This window comes from Pempheris klunzingeri, chromosome 6 (assembly GCF_042242105.1).
Source record: "Pempheris klunzingeri isolate RE-2024b chromosome 6, fPemKlu1.hap1, whole genome shotgun sequence".
NCBI lineage: Eukaryota > Metazoa > Chordata > Actinopteri > Acropomatiformes > Pempheridae > Pempheris > Pempheris klunzingeri.
Window position 1 is genome coordinate 9488721 of NC_092017.1, and position 20647 is coordinate 9509367.

General features: G+C 42.9%; 3 protein-coding genes across 8 annotated transcripts in view; all 3 read right to left on the reverse strand.

Moving 5' to 3' along the window:
• Positions 1-196: 196 nt before the first annotated feature.
• Positions 197-6985, reverse strand: serbp1a (SERPINE1 mRNA binding protein 1a). 4 transcript variants are annotated; one of them, XM_070832963.1, is made up of 9 exons: positions 6629-6985; positions 5008-5191; positions 3786-3926; positions 3574-3642; positions 2792-2866; positions 2448-2619; positions 1965-2009; positions 1671-1865; positions 197-1581 (listed from the first exon to the last, which is right to left on the reverse strand). In XM_070832963.1, the coding sequence occupies exons 1-9, from the start codon at positions 6882-6884 to the stop codon at positions 1525-1527; spliced, it is 1194 nt and encodes a 397-aa protein (XP_070689064.1). In that variant the 5' UTR covers positions 6885-6985; the 3' UTR covers positions 197-1524. The 4 variants fall into 4 exon arrangements, with proteins under 4 accessions (XP_070689064.1, XP_070689062.1, XP_070689065.1 ...); XM_070832961.1 differs by having other exon boundaries at positions 3574-3645; XM_070832964.1 differs by having other exon boundaries at positions 2448-2616; positions 6629-6983.
• Positions 6986-10273: 3288 nt separating this feature from the next.
• hsd17b7 (hydroxysteroid (17-beta) dehydrogenase 7) lies at positions 10274-13207 on the reverse strand. Its single transcript, XM_070832714.1, has 9 exons — positions 13133-13207; positions 12251-12457; positions 12026-12118; positions 11801-11915; positions 11164-11358; positions 10956-11069; positions 10773-10829; positions 10600-10698; positions 10274-10504 (listed from the first exon to the last, which is right to left on the reverse strand). Exons 1-9 carry the CDS (start codon positions 13165-13167, stop codon positions 10364-10366), a joined length of 1056 nt encoding a protein of 351 aa, XP_070688815.1. The 5' UTR covers positions 13168-13207; the 3' UTR covers positions 10274-10363.
• Positions 13208-13426: 219 nt separating this feature from the next.
• The window catches only part of ddr2a (discoidin domain receptor tyrosine kinase 2a), a 29712-nt gene continuing 22491 nt past the window's right edge, over positions 13427-20647 (reverse strand). Inside the window, exons 6-17 of one of the 3 annotated variants that reach the window (XM_070831732.1) lie at positions 19793-19895; positions 19080-19263; positions 18734-18974; positions 18531-18590; positions 17209-17345; positions 16894-17053; positions 16580-16812; positions 16332-16459; positions 15980-16177; positions 15649-15883; positions 15386-15535; positions 13427-15304 (exon numbers count right to left, since the gene is read on the reverse strand). In XM_070831732.1, the coding sequence (XP_070687833.1) occupies positions 15182-15304; positions 15386-15535; positions 15649-15883; positions 15980-16177; positions 16332-16459; positions 16580-16812; positions 16894-17053; positions 17209-17345; positions 18531-18590; positions 18734-18974; positions 19080-19263; positions 19793-19895 (1952 nt within the window). In that variant the 3' untranslated portion in view covers positions 13427-15181. Of the gene's footprint in view, positions 15305-15385; positions 15536-15648; positions 15884-15979; positions 16178-16331; positions 16460-16579; positions 17105-17208; positions 17346-18530; positions 18591-18733; positions 18975-19079; positions 19264-19792; positions 19896-20647 lie in introns of all 3 variants that reach the window. The other 2 variants (XM_070831731.1, XM_070831729.1) reach the window with 2 other exon arrangements.

Consider the following 20647-nt stretch of genomic DNA (forward strand, 5'->3'; position numbering starts at 1 on the left):
AGAAAGGAGGTGTCCATACTGGACATACTTGTTCAACAAGTTTTCCCAGTAAATCATACTGAGTGGACACTAGTGAGTTCATGTGTGGGAATGGGAGGTTGTACGCAGAACCAAACAAACCAAGTACTTTACATTGGTCATTTCATTTTGCCTATGTGCAGGATGGATTTTTAAAAAAAGGGGACAATGCAAAAAATTTATCGACCATCTTTATTTACCGACAGAGGTCTCTAATAGCAGGGCTAGAATTCACACATTTGTAGAGCACTTCAGTTGTTCCACACAATGAACGACTGTATTTCTTTCAGAGCAATTATGCAGTGGTGCCACTGTGGAAGCTACAGGGCGTGTCAACAATGGAGGAAAAGATCAGCACAGAACAGACTGCAGAAACAAACTGAAGCTGGGCTGAGTTTATATCTGTGGAAGGATGCTCGAGTGGAGTGTGTAAACAGTCGGAGAGGGTCTGAGGGCTGCCACAGGACTACTGCCACCGTCACGTCTCAACTGTGTGATGATACTTCCCCTCCGCATCACTCTTTAAAGTAAAAACAAAGGCATTAATTAACTTGCACATGGCTGGTAATCAAAGATGAAACGGGCGGGGAGGAAGAGACATCAGTTGGTGTTTAGCACCCCAAATACAAGATCAGAACACATGGAGTAACTTTCAACTTCAAATTAATCCACTTGACAAACGTCTCAGGATCAACACAAATTTAGTTGAGTAATCACCAGTGTGTTCCTCCGAAATGACCTCCTCCTTTCAAACATTTCAGTACAAAAGAACCCTAATACAGATTTAGGCGCCATTTCATCAATGCATCCAGATGTAGGCAGCAGGGCCTGATCAAAGATCAAGACGTGTCCTATTTTGCACCATGTGAAATACAGTCTCTGAAAGAATTTATGAAAATAGTTAAGATTTACAGGCCGAAGATCATAGAAGAATAGACCTCCTGTATAAAATATAAAATAATACCCCAGTGCTAAAGAAAAAAAAAAAATCTGTAAATCTCAATGAGTGAAGCTGTAACTTCATCAGAAATACCTGGTGCAGCAGAGCTTATGAGCTTGGGCTGGAGCTCCACAGTGCCTATTTCAAAGCGAGCAAGCAATGGCTCACACCGAGCTAAAGACACTCTTCTTATGCTTACATTTCGAAATGCATATTTTCAAGCAGCAATTACAAAAATTTATCAATGGACAATGCATAACCTCTGAAAAAAATACTGTATGAAAACATCCCTGCTACTTTGTTTCCAAGTACAAAACCTCTACCAATAAGTTGCTCCAGAGTAGCAAGAAGTCCTTTTCTTTTTTTGTTTTTTTTTTTGTTAATTTCTGTTTTTTTTCCATCTTGGTTTTGTTTTTATTGGGTAAAACTCAGTCCTCATGTTGAGTGCCATAGTTAATGACAGTCTTCTCCATCATTTCACTTTGCTGAAGGATCCAGGAACATGCAAGCCCCGTAGTGGAGGTGCGTAAGAGGCTCCTGTAGGCCTGAGGGACAGCAGCCAGGGCTTAAGCCAGGGCTGGGAAGGCCTCTGGGTCGTCCACGTTGGGCACAGACACAGATGACTGCCAGGAAAAGGACATTAAGGAAAGAGTTAGAAAATTCACACATTTGAAGATGTGCCACAGAAAATGAAGGCGATGAAAGATTTTACCTTGTCAGTCCTTGCGCTGCGGACCGGCCTACTGGGTTCGCCACTGGGGCCAGCAACGCCACCACGGCCGCGACCACCCCGGCCACCACGAGGTCCACCACGCCCACGGCCTGGGCGACCCAGGTCTCCGAAGTTGATCTCCAGCTGGGACGTGATGTCATTGGCTGGCTTCCGGAAGTGGTGATCATCCTCCAACTGACAAAAAAAAAAAAAAGTTTTTTTCTTTGTTTCCAGCTTTGGCTTATTTTACTTACATGCATGATTTTATTTCACATGCAGCTGTAGAGATTTTACCTTAGGTTCTTCAACCTCAGGGTCAATCAGCTCGCCTTTCTTATCCTGTGTTGGAGAAATACAAACATTAACACAACATTCCTGAGCAAAATCATGTTCGTGCCTAAAACATTACAATTTACTTATATTAAAAGCTTATATTAAGCCATGCATTCATTGCATGGAAAAAAACTAACTCCATCTTCAAACCACCCTGGCTCAGTGTGGGTCGGACCTCGCTTGTATATGCCATCAGTTTATGTCTGGACTGCGTAAGTGCAGTAAGAAATCTGATTTGTTCCACATCTTCAATGAAAATGCAGAATGCTGGTGAGAATAAGTGTTTACCAGCCATAACGACACAAGCAAAACTTTGTGGGTCAGAGTTACTTTTGGTTTTGCTCAATAAATTATCTGCGAATTATTTGACATTGATGCCAGGCAGCTACAACTCTCACCTAGTCGTGTGGAATAGAGAGATTGACTTGATTGGTTTTGACTCACATCTGCCTTGGACTTGTGTAGCACAAATCCTTTGTTCCAATCGGCTCCCTCGTTGGCCTTGCGGATGTTGAACTCCACCTTGGCCCGCTCCTTGTCCTGCATGGCCTTCCATTCATCCAGAGTCATCTCCTTGGGGCCTTCTTCCTTCACTTCCTCAACCTCATTCTCCCTTCAACACACACAGACACAGTGTCACAGCATTAATGTTGGGCGTAAACCCAGGTTGATTTGTTGGAACACTAGCTACGGTGCAGTTAGGAATACTATCAGTAAGAGCAAAAGCACAGTCTCTCCACAATGTATTATTATTATTCAGGACAAGTGAAATCAAAACAAGAATTTACTTGTTCTCAGAGTCAGCAGGTGGATGCTCCTCTCCTTCAGGGTTCTCTTCAGTGACGTTTGATTGGTCAAGCTCACTGTCAAGGTGAAAAACAAATAAATAATCAATGGCTATTCAACACACGACCAAATACTGACTTGACACTCATGTTAACTACAAGCATTTTAGTTTTTACGGTTTGGAACAACTATGCAATGTATGTCAATTTAAAAATCAATGTAATCAGTCTACAAATCCCACCTCCATGAGGTTATAATGTTCAGTCCCTCTTGAAAGGTATTGACTCAACTGTGGTCATTTATTATTTGTATTATATTTTAGACTTAACATTTATTCTTTGTCATTTCTTTTTATTCATACATACATTATATTTATTCATACAAGGTCGTAGTTTGTGGCGCTGTTGAATTGTATTGCATTTTACTTGTGTTTCCTAAATTGTTTACTAATGACTGGTAACAATGTGACACAGTAAAGTTTAACAGCACCACAAGCTACAACCTACGAGAAAAACCCTCTAATCCATTAAAACTTCGTGAAGAAAGGATTTGTTGCAAAGTTGTTATAGTACACTGCACAGTTTAAATTAAAGTCTAATAAATTGAGTTTATTTTGATTTAAATTCTTACACAAATAATTTGATATACGATTTTGAGTTGATAAGCAGAATCGGAAGTGAAAAATCTTACCCAGACCCACCTATCACAAGCACCCCTAAACGCAGTGAGAAAGTGTTTGACCTTCGACCGTGTTTATGTTACGTTGCATATATTAAAAACTTACTTGAGTTCATCCTTGACGGTGCCCCAGTTGTGAGATCCACTTCCACCACGCTTCTCCTCACCTTTCAGACTACTGAAACAACAATTGCTTTAGCCAGGATCATAACACACACACAGCAGGAAAACACACACACACAAATGTCTTTAAGACACCTGGTGTCAATTAAGAATATTTCATTTAAAGGGATTCGTAAGAGCAGGAAAAGCACTTACGATCGGTCACTGCCACTGTGTCTATCAAATTCACGTTTTCCTCGGGAATCAAAGCCATCGCTGCGACCGATGCCACGTCCTCTGCCGCCACGGCCTCCTCTTCCGCCGCCACGGCCTCTCATTGGCCTATCACCAATGGGTCTAGAGAAGGATGAAGAACATGATCAAATCCCCAGGTCAGCTCAGGTCTAAGGTGGGTCATCTACCAGCCTCATTTTATTGGCCACTTTAGTTGTGGTTGGGGCAGGCAATGACCGAAAATCATCATCGTAGTATTTTTCCCTTTTTAGACCGTGACATTTTATCACTATTACTGGTAGTATACCTGTAAATAGTATACACCTTCATCATGGAAGAGTATCATGCATTTGTAGTGAAAAAAACCCAAAATATATTATATATAGCTACATTAGTCAAAGGACATGTGATTTTCTCTCCAGATGGACGGACAGCTGAAGCCCTTGTCTTATTTTTCTGTTGCCTTTTGTAAAGTGGTGCTGTAAGAAAAACACTCACATTTAAGAAAACTGAACTTAACTGAGAAGACAAAAGCATCAAGGAACAGAGGATACTGAACATTGAGAGAGGGGAGTTAAGTCTGGAGGCGCAAGGAGGATGGAGGACGACAACGGACACGACATCATGCTGCACCTCAGGGAACCCACATCAGAGGGGAGCGGTTTGAAGAAAGTGAAATACCTTATTCTTTAGAATTATTGATATATCACAGTGATGGTGGTGTTGCAGCATTGAGGCACACCATCATACCTGCCTCCTGTTGTATTAGAATTTTTTAGTGATAAGCACAGCAAACTCAGAAAAACCAGTGCTTTGGTGCATTCAACAGGTAATGAATGCGTGACAATTTATTTAAATTGGTAAAAGAAATTAAGCACAACTTAACTTAGTCTAGTTTGGTGTTGACTCAGTTCATCTAAATCTATATTTACACATTTTGTTTGTTTCACACAAGCAAACTGATGATATATAGCTGCATTTGCCTAAAGCAGTTTGAGCAAAACTCTCCCGACATACCATGTCTTATCATTATAAACAACGCCTTTAAACAGTTGCTGATGCTACCCCACCCACTAGGGAGTACTGCTTTTACCTCATGTGGAGCAAGGAAACACCCTGTAAAAAGTATAATAGCAGGGCACACTATCTTTTCATATAAGGGCGCTGTTAATTCAATTGTCTGCTGATCGCAAACTCAACTCACTTCTCCACAGAGAATTCGCCACCTTCAGGCTTCTCGCCAGCATCACCAGCAGGCCTCTCGAAGCGGCGTGGGGGCCGCCTGTCCACAGGTCGCCTGTCTGTGGGGGGGCGCCCCTCTCCCTGGCCGCCCTGGGGTCTGGAGCCATCACCCTCCGGCTTGCGGCCCATTCTCCTCATGCCGGCACCTAGGATTGACCACAACAGAAGGATTAGAGGACCAATAGCACTGATAGATCAGGACCCACTGCTGAGCCTCAGACAAGAGAAAGAAGAGGAGGTGATTGTTCTGTTTAAATGGAGCAAATAATTCCAATTAATGTGCAGAATTACAGAACTATGGCAGCAAGTAGAATCCATTTATCAACTACTGTAAAAATGTACCAATTGAAAAATTGGTACACTTAGTACAAAAAGTGAATGAGAGTTTGCAGCATGTTAACCCTTTATTTCGTACTTAATTCACCCAGTTACACTTTGTATGTATGGAATTAACACATGCGTAGTGTTAAACCCTCCATGACACATGGTTGACTGCCACTTCCCTGATGTGACACAACAAGTCCCACCCATTGCCTAAATCACCGACTACCAAAATAGACACCCTCCACGACAGAGCAGCAGCTGGGCGCACTACAGTCAGCGCACCTGTCTCATCTTCTCTCAAGCACACAGATATGAGCACTCTTGGCAGACTGGCATGATGATAATGGCCTGTGTGTAGGAATTCATCTCAATGTCGATCCCTCGCTCTGAATGAATCATTTCTGTATGCAGTGCAACTAATAAGACTTAACCACATGGCAACACCCACGTTTACAGGTTGAGCTAATTTCAGCTTGTATGAGCTTGTGATAAAGGCTACATGATAAATTAGTTACACATAGATTATCAGGTGTAACAGAAATGAGACGGTGACTGCACTGAGGCTGGCTGATCACATGCACTGAGCGTGGATTGTGCGCCAATAGAAAGTGGCAGTTTGGAGGCTGTGCTTTAACACGCCCCGCACCAACCACGAGGTTCATCACCATGAGAGCAGCGCTGCTCCTAATGTCTGACCAATCCACCTGCAAATCCTCCTCCATGAAGTTTACATGTTTGATCCACAGCGATTAAACGAGATAGCTGTATTTGCATGTGAGATGTAAGTCAGCAAAATGTGTTATTAGTTCAGCACATTTTTGAAAAGCCAATAGGAACTAATTAATGTCGATTAATTGTGCTCAAGTTGAACAACAAGTGTCCTCACTGGGGGGTCAGGACTGTGCAGGACCAACAGTAAAACCTCCTGGAGGCCACTTTCTCCAGGCTTTCGGGTTCTGCCTGTTCAACGAGGCCGATTACGAGCGGGGGGGGGGGGGGGCAGCCAAAACAAGTTGGCCTGCAAACGGTTTATCACCAAATCGCTAAAGCCCCACACGTCCCACTGAATAACATGTTGGTGTAAATGTCTTCGCTCCGGCTGCTGACAGCCGACAGGAGCACAAAAGCAGCCATGCGGACCTCATGTCACAGGGGGCTTATGAACCCTAGCTAGCTAGTAAGCAAGCCACTTAGCCTGTTAGCATAAAACCTCTTAGCTGCGCTTCGACTAAAGCCTAAAACGCAGAAATAAATCTTACCATCTTTCTTAAGTGGGACGGGTGCCTGGGTCTCCTCCTTCTTGTCAGTCAGTGGGGCCTTTCTGTCTTTTTGGGACTCTTTTTTCGGTTGCTTGGCAGCCTGGGCTGCAGTCTTGGCGGCACCAGGAGCAGGAGCCTCCTTCTTCTTCACTTCGGCTTTCTTCAGCAGCTCAAACGGATCCGACTCGTCGTCAAATAACTGGTCGAACCGATTGGTTATGGCACAGCCAAAACCTTCTTGCATTTGTCCGGGCATGATGGCGCCCCTTCAGCAGGATTTTCCTCCGATTCTACGAGGCTTGGTGCGAACACTTCGCCAGATGAAGCCACAAGATGGCTGGGAAAAGGACCTTCTTCTCTTCCGGCGCGATAGACATCCGGGACCTCGGCGTTTGCGCGGATGGGGCATGTAGTTTTTTTTCGGAAAGGAGGTTCATTTGACTTGGTTAGGCCTTAGGCTACTAAAAAACTACAATACCCACAATGGCACATTTTTTAGTTTTGCTAGCCTCAGTCAAACCAAGCATGTGAGTTCTCTCACACGCTCTGAGTTTTTGTTTTGACTCAGAAAAACCTCCTCAGACCATTAAACAGTTGCCTGCAACAGTCAACAAACAGTATTTAAACTACAGAGGCCTCAAATACTCCGTCACCTCTGTTTTATGCTCCCACAGCACCAGTGGAAAGCTCCAAAGGAGACAACAGGTACTTATGTTTGTAGTTAATATATCAGCATATAATGTATCAACTTATAATTTAGGAATTTCTAACAAAGTCTTCAGTAAATTTCATCAAAGAGCCACAAACTCTTTACATCCAGTCATTTGAATCTGGCTCAGGCCCAGTGTTCACACTTCGCCTGCCCCCTTTAAGCCCTGCATGTAGTTCTAGTGTAAACAATACTAAAACTTGTATTTAGATATGGAGTTACCACCACTCTGCGGGGTAATAAAACCTGATCCATAGCTCAGGTGTTTCCGTACGCAGCACTGAAAGGCCGAAGGCTCAGTCGTTTGCTTACAAGACCTCTCATCTCTCAGCTCACAGATAATGATGGACAGCACATTGCAAGTTACGGTTTGTTTGTAGACACATGCATTTGTTCAAAATCACTTGTGTTTTGTTTTGGGTTTGACCTTCACCGCCTCAGAAGGAGGTTTTCACCCTCATGGGTCTGTTTATGCACCCATAGATCTTATTTGTTTATTTACTGCATATCTAGAAATCTCCAAATGGGGGCACCCTGCTGGCCTCAGGGTTTACCGTCCTGACCATGTAATCATCGATTCTGTCTGGGTCGACACAGCGGAGTGTCTTTTGGGGCTGATTTTGGGACAAATCCAACGTTTCCGTCAGCTGCCGCTCAGCATTTCACAAACACATTTGCATTTGGTGTTTCATCTGACAATCAAACCAACAAGCCCTGTAGTGTCTTCAAGTAGAGTGAATTTTATCTACTCTTTTAATCTTGAATCGAGAATCAGGACAAGACAGTCACATTGCGCTCCTAAAGAGTTTTCACTGCTTCCTTATTATGTGATGGTGAGGATAAATCACTGTAGCAGAAGCGGCCATTTTTAAAGAGTTTTTTGACAACAGAAAAAAGAGAGAGATTTAAGGATAATTTGTTTTGATTCATTTTAATAAATGGCTGCTCATGCTTTGTTGATGTCTTATGCCAGCTCTAATCAATCAGAGTTTTACATTGGAAGTGACACACAGTTCTATTGTTTGAAAAACAGTCCTTATAGCTGTCAGTGTATTAATGTTTTAAAAAAGTCCCTCCGTGTTTCTTTTGTGAAACTAAAGGACTAGGCTGAATATTCAGCACAGAGATCAATAGCTTTCATTTTAATATTTGATGGTATCAGAGTATCATTGTGTGAGTCCAGTGGTCCATTCACATGGGACGCCACGGTTTTGTTGTTCTGTCTTAAAATGTAAGTAGCTTACATGCCTTATTTATAGTACTTATAAATTAGGTTTAACATATTAAAATACAAATCCCAACAAAAAGGCGCCAAACCTTTAATCTGCAGAGTCTCATTTATCATTGGTGGTATTTTGGGAGCTGTGGGTGCTGGTGTTTGACCTTATAAGGGCAGTCAAACCCTGACAGCTGACAGGCTTGTTGGGGCCACTGACCTGTGTATATTGTTGGGGAGACAAATGGATGCTTTAGGTCTCTTTAAACATTTGATATCAATGCAAAGATGATTTGAATGAGTTTTGAATGAGTATTCAGGAGTCTGCACATTAGTGTTGCTGTAAGAGGCTACGCAGTAAAGCTCTGATGACGTCCAGCTTAATCTCTTTTTCTAAATTATTTCCAGAATGGTCTTGGTTTAAGGTCCATTAAATTTCAATTAGGCTGCAGGCAGGAAGTTTGTCGCTGTCTGTCTGTCTTTTAAAGGTCCATTCATTTGCTCCCTGCTTTACACTGAACTTTCCAGCTGTTCCTCCTGGCTTTATCACATTATCATACAGGACTGAGTGGGTAGCAACTGAAAATCATGCCATAATTAGGTTTATTACCATTTTTGGTCCAACGATTAACATCTAAAAAAATTAAAGCAATCAAATACTGCATATATACAATTATTCAAATAGGAGGCCTTGTTCCTATGAGACAATCACTTTACACCTCTCCACATTTAACCAACCAGTTAGATTTCACTGAAATTAATATTTATCCTCAAATATTAATGAAGGGATTCAATAATGTGTTTAATTATAGTTTTTCATGAAATGTTCATGTGATTTAATAAACACCTAAATGGGTTTATTCCTCCCACAGTTTGACCTCTGTTCCCCCACACAGCTATCATAATAGTCACTTACATTGTGCGTTTAGTTCAAGGACAGACGGAGCAACAATTCACCATTTATTTTCTGCTTGCCTCCATCTCACGTTACCGAACTGAGTGGTGCTGAAGTGGTCCAACCCACAGGATGATGCCAGTCGCAGTCGCTCCTGAACGCACTTAGGGAAAGATTATTATTCCTGCGCATCCAAAGATGACATCTCCAGTCACCAAAGCCATGATAGAGTCCTATGCGCTCATGGTCATGGTCATGGGCACGTTTTTCGTCTATTTCTGCGGGATGGTGTGGGCTTTTTGCAACCCGAAACTGAGCGGAGCAGAAGAAGAGCGTGGGACTGGCAAACAAGCAGCGGAGCAGGGGGACGACGTCTGGGTTTGCGCCCCAAATCCTCCGGAGCGGAATTTCAGGTGCGCCTGTACGCACGTGCCGGCACCGCCGTACACCGCGGACGGGCTCGCGCAGACCACTTATGTAAACTTCTGGGATGATACTGATAGTCTGCTGTCAGACTGCACTGCATTTTGTCGTGAGGATTATGGCATTAACAACCGTATTGGAGCTAGTCCCTCCTGGACCGCGTAGACTGAACCAGACCTCGTCTACTATCCTGGTGGTGGAAGCTGGTTTCAGTGGATGAAAACAGGCTGTGCTCAGTTTTATTGTAACCATCACAACATATTGAATTCTGGCTCTTTGTCCCATAACAGACATCTTATCTCCTGATGAATGAAGATGTAAACAGTAAACCAAAGTTAAAATGCTTGTAGAGTCACTGTTACTGTTGTTTTCTGTGCTGTGAATTCAGGCGTGTGCTATTTTTGCGAGGTCTGACAGCCAGTGTGCACACTGCTCCCCTGTGACCTGCGAGACAGGAATAACAATCTCCATCCCAGAGTTGTGTGATGCGCATCAAGATGATCTGGCTCCTGCAGGACCACTGCGAACCTGCTGAGAGTCTTTTTGTTTTTCCTTCAGTTTCTTTCTCACTTCGCTTTCCAGTTGCAGCAGTTTCTCATACAGAGTCTCCGACGTCTCCAGATCAATATCCATCTGCAAAGTGGACCAGCGGACTCAAAACTCACTGCATGAATTACTTTACAAGACTATTTGAACCTAATTTTAATTGATGGTGCTCCTTGCCGTACCTTATGTGGTTGTGTGTAGTTGTTTCCTAGCCCAGATGTTAAGCTGTGGTACTTGACCAGAGGGTCCAGTGATTCCGGCTTTTGCTTAAATAGCCAGAGCTGCAAGAAAGAAAAACATTCATGGCTGAATTTGTACTAAACTTTTTGGCAATTTTAAGAGTTATTTTACCAACCAGGGCTTCAGCTCCATTATAAGGGGTCAGGGTGAAAGTATTGATGAATATTCTTATCTGAAATCATGAAAGAAACATTCAGATAATTAGCTATTCTTCTTACATCCATCGCAGCAGAAAGACAAACGACACTACCTGTAAAAAACAGTTGTGTGTCCATAAAACTGTCAGAGTGGCACTCACAAACCAAAAGAGAGGCATTAGCAGGGTCCAGAGGAAGGCTGGGAAGGAGGGCAGGATACCGTAGGTCAGACTGGTCTTCACAAAACCAGGACAAATGACGGATGAGTACAAACCCTAGAAAGCACAATAAACGCAGGAGCACTGTCATTAACATCATGGGAGGTGGAAGTTCACCCCGCATGCTTGTGAGGTGTACATCGAAGCCGACCTGTTTGTTGTAGTGTGTGTTGAGTGCCAGGCTGAGCAGGTCAGAGGCATATTTGGAGGAGCTGTAAGGTTGGGACTGTCTCTGGTGCTGTATGTCATCAAGGGTAAAAGCTGAGCGGTGAGCGTTGCTGGAGGAGGTCCAGATCAGCTGGGAAGTCTGGCCTGCACGGCACAGAACTGGTTCCAGCTCCCTGATCTGGGCCATAACAACACAAAGACGACAACATAACATAACAATACTTAGAAAACATATTAACAAATCATTATGACTCAGCTTCAGCCTTAAATAATTGCACACTTGTCTCCATAGCAGTTTACCCTGAAACATGACGGAAAGAGGCAGATTGATGATTTGAATGGAGAATGATGGCAACCTAATATACATCAGACTTCATCTGCACATGCACAGTAAGCTGAACACTGTCTCCAGTGACCTTATGGCTAGGACACTATTGTAAATTTTTAATGAGAGTCGTTGCTAAGTGACACACAGATCTAGTATCACCTGCATTTTTCCCATCAAGGATAAAGGGCTGACAAGTAATATTCTCCCTGCAGAAAACTTCAGGAAACATGATTTTGCATTAGATTCCACATGTGGATCAGATATTTCAGTAGCTTAAATAGCCGTCACTCACTAGCAGGAAGTGACCAAAGAGGTTGGTCGCGAAAACTTCTTGCAGGCCATCAGGGGTGACGCAGTCCTTCTGTGTCAGAATTCCCACACCAGTAGAAAACATGGTGATGATATGGCTGCAATAAATAAAATCTGAGTTCTAGGCGGGCAGCATGGGAAATAGATGTTTGAAATATGCCATTTAAAAAAGATACAGTATAAAGGCTGGACATAGAAAAACTAGTACCTGGAGAAGATGCCTTTGAAAAAGGCTTTCACGTCAAACTGTGGGTTTGGCATGATGCCTGCGTTCAGGTAAAGGTAGTCCAGACGGTTATACCTGCAGCAGACAGATTAAAGTCCCACATGTTCACACATAAAGCACAACGTCTTGTCTACAACCTGCTCTGTGACTATTTGAGTATGTGAGGATGCATTTGTCTGCCGTGCTGCTGTGAGATTATCTTCCCACCTGAGTTTGACCTCCTGTGCGGCAGCGATGACCGAGGAGATGCTGCTGGTATCCATCTGCAGCAGGGCCACCTGGGCCGTTGGGTGAGAGGCGAGGAGGGCCGAACGAGCAGCCTGAGCCCGCCGCATGTTCCTGCAGGCCAGGCACAGCTGGAGACCCCCTGCGTCCTGTGACAGGAGACGCTCACACAACGCCAGGCCGATGCCGCTGCAATGAAAAACACATGCAATGCAAAGCAAAAGACATCTCAAAGAACCAGACACAACAACAGTTCCTTTTCACCTGTCATCACTGATGAACAGTTAAACAGTCATATAGTGTCAATAACCCTCTAACACTAAAACATTCACTGTATCTACAGTCACCAAATATAAGTATAAGCTGTTGTGCTGTATACAGGTATACATCCATATATGATGATATAAATCCAGCGCTTTGTACCACTGCAGTATTGTATTATTGCTTTCAATTTACAGAAACAGTTTTGTCACATTGTTGCTCATAATTGTCTTAAATGTTTAGTTAAATGTTTACTTAAAAAAAAACAGAGTCAGTTTCATTGTACGGTATGTGCACACAAATCAAGTCTTATGACTAAGACATGGCATCTACAAAACTTTACTTTGATTACGTGATTGACCAAAATAAACATGCCTGTTACCCATAATGTACTGTGTAGGACAAAGCAATGCTATCGTTTGGCAGCCCAAAGGTTGAAGTCAAGAAAGACACAGACACAGCAAAATATGATGGAAAAAAACTCTAGTGATAACAGAAGTGATGACTGAAAGGGAGTATACAGTCTATACACTCTTTTTAGAAAAATCCCACTCATTCTGCCTTTAAGATCATCATCATAAAAACATTAAATACAGCCATTACCTATTTGCTCCTGTCACCAAAACCACCTTATTCATCTTTTCTGGTCCAAAGTGCACACAGGAGCCACTTGGACAACTTGTTTCTCTTTCAAGGCAACAAGTTCCGTGTCTGATCCACTTGGATGTTTCCACCTCTGAGTCACACCCTTCAGTCCGCCTCCTGTGCTGTGATTGGACAATATGAAGGCGCTCAGCCAATAAGATGCGGATACCAGTCAGCTCAGCTTCAAGGACTTCCCACACAGTATCAAATGTTCAGCACTCATGAATAAGGCAAAAGCTCTCAAAGGCAGAATTCCCTGTTAAAATTTTATTTGTATTTTGTCTGTCAATATACAACTTTTGTTTACAAAGTATATAAAAACTTTCACACCGAAAAATGAACATTTGAATACAAATATGTAATAAAACTAATCATGAAATTTGTCTGGGTGCCATAAAATTTTTACAGCTGTACATCTGCCTCCGATTCATTTGTAACACTAAGAGGATTGTGAACGCTGTGAGGAGATGCCTCACAGATATCCACTGTGCTGTCTCCAAGCCAAATATCATATTTAACTTTCATACAGATTCTCCCTTGATTGTGAAACTCTGGAAGATAAGGAGGATTAGTGCAGACAGGATTGCACATGAGGGCACATTATATACAACGCTGAGTGGGACAAAGACCTCTGATAAGAGGAAAGAGCTTGTAAATGTGGCTGAAAACAGTGGTAAGCATTATAAAATTCAAGCTATTAGTGTTATACACAGAGTTATGAGAGGAAAGAATCAGCATACAACAATAAAGGTCAGAACAAATGGATTGCAAAACCTGTAGATGAGTCATTAATAGCGCTTTAATATAAACTAATCTGAAGCAGTCACACCCACCTGATCAAACGCGTCATTTAGGCTGAAGATTCCCATTTCCTCCACATTCCTGATTTAAATGGCAACATACTTCAGATATGCATTTACTTGTTCGACACCCACACTCAACACACTTAGTAAGACCTTTCCCGATGATGCTCACTGCGAACACATACAGCTGAGCCAATGAGCATCAATGATGAGCATCATCTCATCAGCTATCAAAGAGCTTGCTGCTGATATTAGTTTGTGATCAGCATTAGTGTGATCAATGCAAGACAGTAAAGGTTTGCAGTGGGAATAAAAAAAATACAAAAAATATATCCTGAAGCAGTGTGTTTAGATCTGAAACGTGAGCAGGAAAGTTACTGAATCAAATCAAATATGAGACTCCAAACACATCAACATAAAGAGCACATCAGTCCACAAATATATCAACAAACCAGAAACAGAACAAACACATATGAACATATAAATATTAATACAAAATATTGCTATTTGAGATTTAAACTTATCTATGGAAAATACACAGTCATATACACTTCATGTTCAGATCACTGAAGGAGAACTGCGGAGAGATGAGAAAGACTTGAAGTTACTTGATATTTCCTTGTTATTTTAAATGTTTGGAGTTTGTCTGAGAAATGAAATACACCTTTTTTTTCCCTTTCTACATTCAAGCAGTCTTCCAAAAGAAAACACAAGAAAGTTCTTCAACAATGTTGCATAGGTTTGTTATCAAAAGTTTGAACTCATGTTCAAAAATGAAATTAAAATACATTTTCAAAAGTGCCAAATGTCACTTGCTACATATAATTTTGGCTTTCTCGTCACATGTCACGACCCAACATTTGTCATATTCCTGTGTGTGTTTCGGTGTATTATAAAACTGGATAGAGTTTTCTAAGGATACCTGTATATAAGACATCTTAGCCAACCTGACTGTGCTAATTAAACTTAAACTGCACACACCAAAAGTAGTCTGTCTTTGTCGTGTGTCCAAGTCCATAAAACAGTGTTTCCCAAATCGTAGCTTGCAGCCCACAGCTGGCTCTCACCCTGTTCCTCTACTGAAACAAGATAGCTTAAATCTGGAATGTGTCTGAATCGTGGTCTACTCTTGTCGTGCACCATTTCTTCCAGGGACGAGCAGACTGGGAATCACTGTCTTAAACATTGCCCCATCTTAAGGCTGTTATTCCAGGAGGGCTCTGTGTATTTCCTGGAAGGAGGGTCGTTCCTTTGCGTTCCTCCTCCAGCAGCTCAGCATGATCTTGTAGAGCGAGTCTGGACACAGCACGGGCTGGGGCAGGTAGATCTACACACCGGGCAGCGAGAGGTTAAGCCAGGGATCCACTACTTTTTGAATATAGATGGAATGTTTGTAAGGACAACTCACCTGTCTTTTCTGGTCCCTGAAAAACTCCCCCGTGTTTTCTATCACCTGCTCATCAGTGAGCTGAGAGTAGGGTTGCTCCTTGCAGAAGTTTAATATCTCCCACAGGGTCACCCCGAAGGCCCACACATCGCTAGCGGTGGTGAACTTACCCTGCGTAGGAAAACAGACGTGAGCACATTTTCCTGCACGTGTGTTTCCAGGACATAGACACATAAATGAAGGGGAGGCCCGACAAATACGCCTGCTTTTGCAGAGGTCCTTACCAGCAGGATGCTCTCCCATGACATCCAGCGTATTGGCAGCACCGCTCTACCTTGGATGCGGTAGTAGTCACCACTGTACAGGTTTCTGCTCATGCCAAAGTCAGCTATCTTTATTGTGTAGTTTTTGCCCACCAGGCAATTCCGCGTGGCCAGGTCTCGATGAACAAAGTTCAGAGAGGAGAGGTACTTCATCCCTGACGCTATCTGAGCAGCCATGTAGCACAGATTGTTGAAGCTGGAGAGGAGAGAAAAGAAACACACAGTGTCATGTGCTGGGAATAGAAAACACACACACAAACAGACACGCAGTACATATTCAGCTGTCTCTCACCTGACAGTCGGTGCATTGCTGAGAAGAGCCAGTTGTCCCTCGGGTTCGTGGCGGGACAGAAACTGGTTGAGATCTCCATTCTCCATGTACTCTGTGATCATACAGAGAGGGTCGCTGTAGATGCACACAGCTAGCAGGCGAATGATGTTGGGGTCCTTCAAACGCGACATGATCTTTATTTCTTTCAGGAAGTCATTCCTGAAAGAAAAAAAGAAGGGACTTAGGTGACACAGAGAAATCAGAATTACAGTCAAAAGAGCATTTTCATTTCAATATTTGTTTTCAGTTTCAGGTGTAAGACAAGAATTAGGGTGTTTGGTAAAGATGGCTCAGGCATCTGTAGATTCCACACCTTGCATTTTTGTTGGCGTCTGAACGGAGCATCTTCACAGCCACTAAAACTGGCTGGTCCTCAGGGATGTCAAATAAAAACTCTTTATTCATGAACTCCTGCATTCCGTCCGCTTCACACAGGTGCACCTGAGAGGCAGAGAAAGAAGAGAGAGGAGGGGAGGAATACAAAATGTATGACTTCGCCTGTGCCTCCAGCTTGTCTAAAGCTGTAAGAAAAGCTGCTGAAACCCAGTGAAGAGCTCACACCTCTCCAAACTGGCCCTCTCCCAGCTTCTCCTTGAATGTGAGCAGCTTCCGTGGGAACTCCTCCACTACAACATCCTTCCCCGACAACAGGTCCATAGTCAAGGCAGGGATGGCGTATGTGTTGCCTCCGGTCACGCCTTGCAGGTTCACAATGTCTGCCTCTGCGTAGTGAGGGACGCCATCTTGGGCTACAGTAGTTGTGGTGGATTTAGAGGCTGCCGTGCTGGTAGAAGCTGGGACACAAGACAGAAAAATGTAGCTAAGGACATCAGACATAGGAGATTGACCATAATTAGACGTGTGTGTCCACCTACCGGGCTCGTCTGAGCTCTGAGCAAACTCTGGCAGTTTACATATGAGGCGCGATGGCTCCTGATAGTCAGAACCGAGGGGGAAGATGCGCTCATAGGTGGAATTAGACTCCTGCTCACTGCTTGTACTCGATTGGTTGTGGTTGTAGGCAAACGTCTCACTCTGTATTGACAGACTAGCAGTTAGTTCATCATCCAGCATCCGACGAGAGGCCTAGAATAAAGGACGTGGGGGGAAGGGGAGGGTCAAGGAACAGATCTGACCACCTCCCTAAAGAAGTCTCAGGAATCTCTGTGGAACATCAGCGATCAGCTTACCTTCTCCAACATCTTCTGCCACACCTGCCTCCACAAGATGATGACGATAATGGCGACAAGGATGAAGATGATGGCCACTAAACACCCAATCAGAATCCGAGTGTTGCTGTCATCTACTTTGTGAGTTGGGTCATCTTCTGAGGAGGGGACAGGGAGAGATGCCTTTTTAGGATGGAGGCTATCTGCAGGCACATGCATGTGGGGGATCACACTGTGCTTCACAATTAAATCAGAGCAGTCCTTAAATAGACATAGTCTCCAATCCATATAACTCAGTGGTAGTTTGGATTTCTAACCTTTACAACCTTCATCTTGACAGGTGGTGAGACTTGTTAAGCAGGTGTAACTAATAATACTAATAATGGTTTCATTCCATTTAGTTGTGCCAAATCAAGGACTTTTTGTCCTGGCCCTCTGAATGATTTGTTTCTGTGTTTCTTTTTTATGCTGGTTTACTGAAGAAAGAATTTGTGGATTTCTTGTGGGACAATGAAGATCTGAACTGATTTCTTCCTGATCACGTCAATGTTTATGTGTTGTTGTGTCTGCGTACTGCTCAGACATGGTTGCTGACATCAAAGCTATTAAAATACAAAAAATATGTTGATACAAAATACAAGAAGCACTAAAATCCAATCATAAGATGTGTGTCCTAGGTGTGATTTGAGTTGAAGGACGTAGAAAAAAAAGTAATTATTTTTCATTAAGATATTTATGTAAAATAAATAAATAACACATTAGCAATCAAGATAAGTTTGCTACATGAAATCAATTAAGTATAATTGTTTAATCATAATTTTTACTAAAATTGTCAAGTAAGAAATTATTGTTTATTTAAATAAGTTCACCACTACGTTATATTACATGGAAGGTTACCCACAGAAGATTACTGTAATAATTCATTTCATCACACATAACAAAAAATTTTCAAGCATTTTTACTAATTCCATAATTTTTCCAGGCCTGAAAAGGATGTTTTTGTAATTCCACACCTTTTCCAGGTATTTCATGACATTGGGAACCCTGCATACGCTGTAGCTCAGTGGTCGAGCAGATCATAAAATCAGCAGTTAAATTCTCAACTGATCCAGTGTACATGCCAAACCATCCGTGGGCAAGATGCTGAACCCAGAATTGGTCCCAAAGCTGTCAATGTGTATGAGCATGTAAAAGCACTTTGAGTGGTCAAAAAGACTAGAAAGATGCTAAACAACCACAGTCCACTTCCACTTGTCATGCACGCCAGAAAATGTTTTATGTATAGCTTTATCAAATGTGTGTGTGTTTATGTGTGTGTGTGTGTGTGTGTAGTGATCACTGACCTGGTTGTGTGCTAGGTGGTGTCTTGGGTGGAGCCAGTGTTGTGTTGTACATGGCTGTATCTGAAAGGTAAGATGGCACAGAGCTGATCAGAAATAAGTTGAATCAGAAGGCCTCATAGCTCAGACTGTAACAGTGTAAAACTACACATATATGTAGGATCTTACTGTAATCACACACACACACACAGCTGGTGAGTGTATACCTGACTGGAAGGTGATCTCACTGAACAACATCCAGGCATCAGCAAAGTAGAACTGGCACTTGATGGCACTGGCCATGTGATGGGCCAGGTCGACAGTGACGAAACGGGCGCTGGGGTTCTTCTCATCCACCCCAGGGCTGAAGATGAGCGGCGTGGCCTCCCAGTCTGAGTCGGAGCGGAAGTAACACACCACCTGGCGGAAGGTCTTGACGTGCCGTGAGAACATGTTGTTGCAGTGGACCTGGACACAGGCAAAGGCACATGGGGAGAGTTTCAGCACTGATGAGAGATTAAGAAAGAAAAAAAAAAGATTATTGGGTGAAAATATTATTATCTGGAGCTTCACCTTCATGGTGGTGAAGTTTCGTGTGCGGTCAAACTCAAACATGATTTCAACATATCCATTCTGGAAGCTCTCGTTGTTCCAGCCCACATAGTCGTACCCGGGCAAAGCATTGTAGACGTGACTGTGTGTGAAATCATCCAGACCACACACTCCATCAGTCAGCTGGCCCAAGCCCTCTGTCATACTGAGAAACAAGGAAAAATAGATGATAAGAAATGCATTAAACACAGAGGGACATCCTATATCTTTGAGTCAAACACTAAAGGTTTTTTGGTCCATCCACATAACACTAGGTGGCAGCATTGTAAAACTAATCCTACCCTCTGCTGCTGGCTGTGATACTATAATAAAGGCCATTTTCTTTTCCCCCTGCACTGTTTCTTTGATGGAGAGAAGGAAGCCTGTCTGTGCAATGGAGGACATTATTCACCATGCCATAATCCAAACACCACCGTCAACAAAAGGCTGATTGGTTCATTCCGGTTTTTAAGCTTCATAAGCACGGTTGACTCAGTCATTCCCTTGAGGTATTGCCTAACAGTAAACCACCATGACCCACTCACCGCCGCCTGTCTCTTTGCTGTCACCATGGTGACCAGGCAACAACAAAAGTACTGACAAAGGATGAGAGCAATGATGAAGCAGTGTGATGTTTAAAAAAAGGAAGGAAGGAAGAGCAAAACACACACGTACACACACACACACACACACACCTGTGGATGACAGCTCCGTCATAGGCAGAGTCGTTGATGTAAACAGGGAAAGCAGGCATCATCATCTGTTCTCCTGCTGGAGCGTTGTATGACACAAGACCGTCTGTAAAGCAAAGATCATTATTCACCTTTTTATATCAAATAACCCCATCAAACCCTCTGTGAGTGCATCGTTCCAGACTCATCTTGTGCAGAAAAGTATCGCTGAAAAAACACAGTGTTTTGCTGTTGCAGTTGAGATTTTTGTCCTTACTAGATACTAATAATATGCTATTTTGCCAGGTTTCCATACGCAAAAACACTTTTTATTTCACAGCCTTATGCATCTTTTTAGACACCTGAAATAAAATGTCCATATATCCTGAACAATGTCGCTCACATGGCGCATCAGGTCCACCTGACCAACCGTCTTTCAAGAAATCTCCTTTCGTTTCTTTGTACTCAATAACTATGTCAAACCCATAGACTGTATAAAAGAAGGGGACGTAGCATCTTCTAACCAATCAAAGGCAAGGGGAAAAAGGCAAGGGGTCACTTCTGGATCCAAAACCCCAAGGATGACGGCAGATGGCTATTTTATGAATACAGAACCTGAGGTTTCAAACGGCAATCCACAAACCAATGGGTGACGTTGACGTTGACGCTATGTCCACTTTAAATCTAGGGAGGATTGCTTAATGCATGGCATATTCACGTGGATCTTAAATAAGCATGTGCAAAGAATCTTGACACTTTTACACTTGAGATTTGGAAAATGGGAACCTCTTTCGATTTGAGGTCAAACTGAAAGAATAAAAGGTGTCCAGGTGCCCCTGCCTAGTTTACACATATGACAAGTATTGGGAAATAACACAA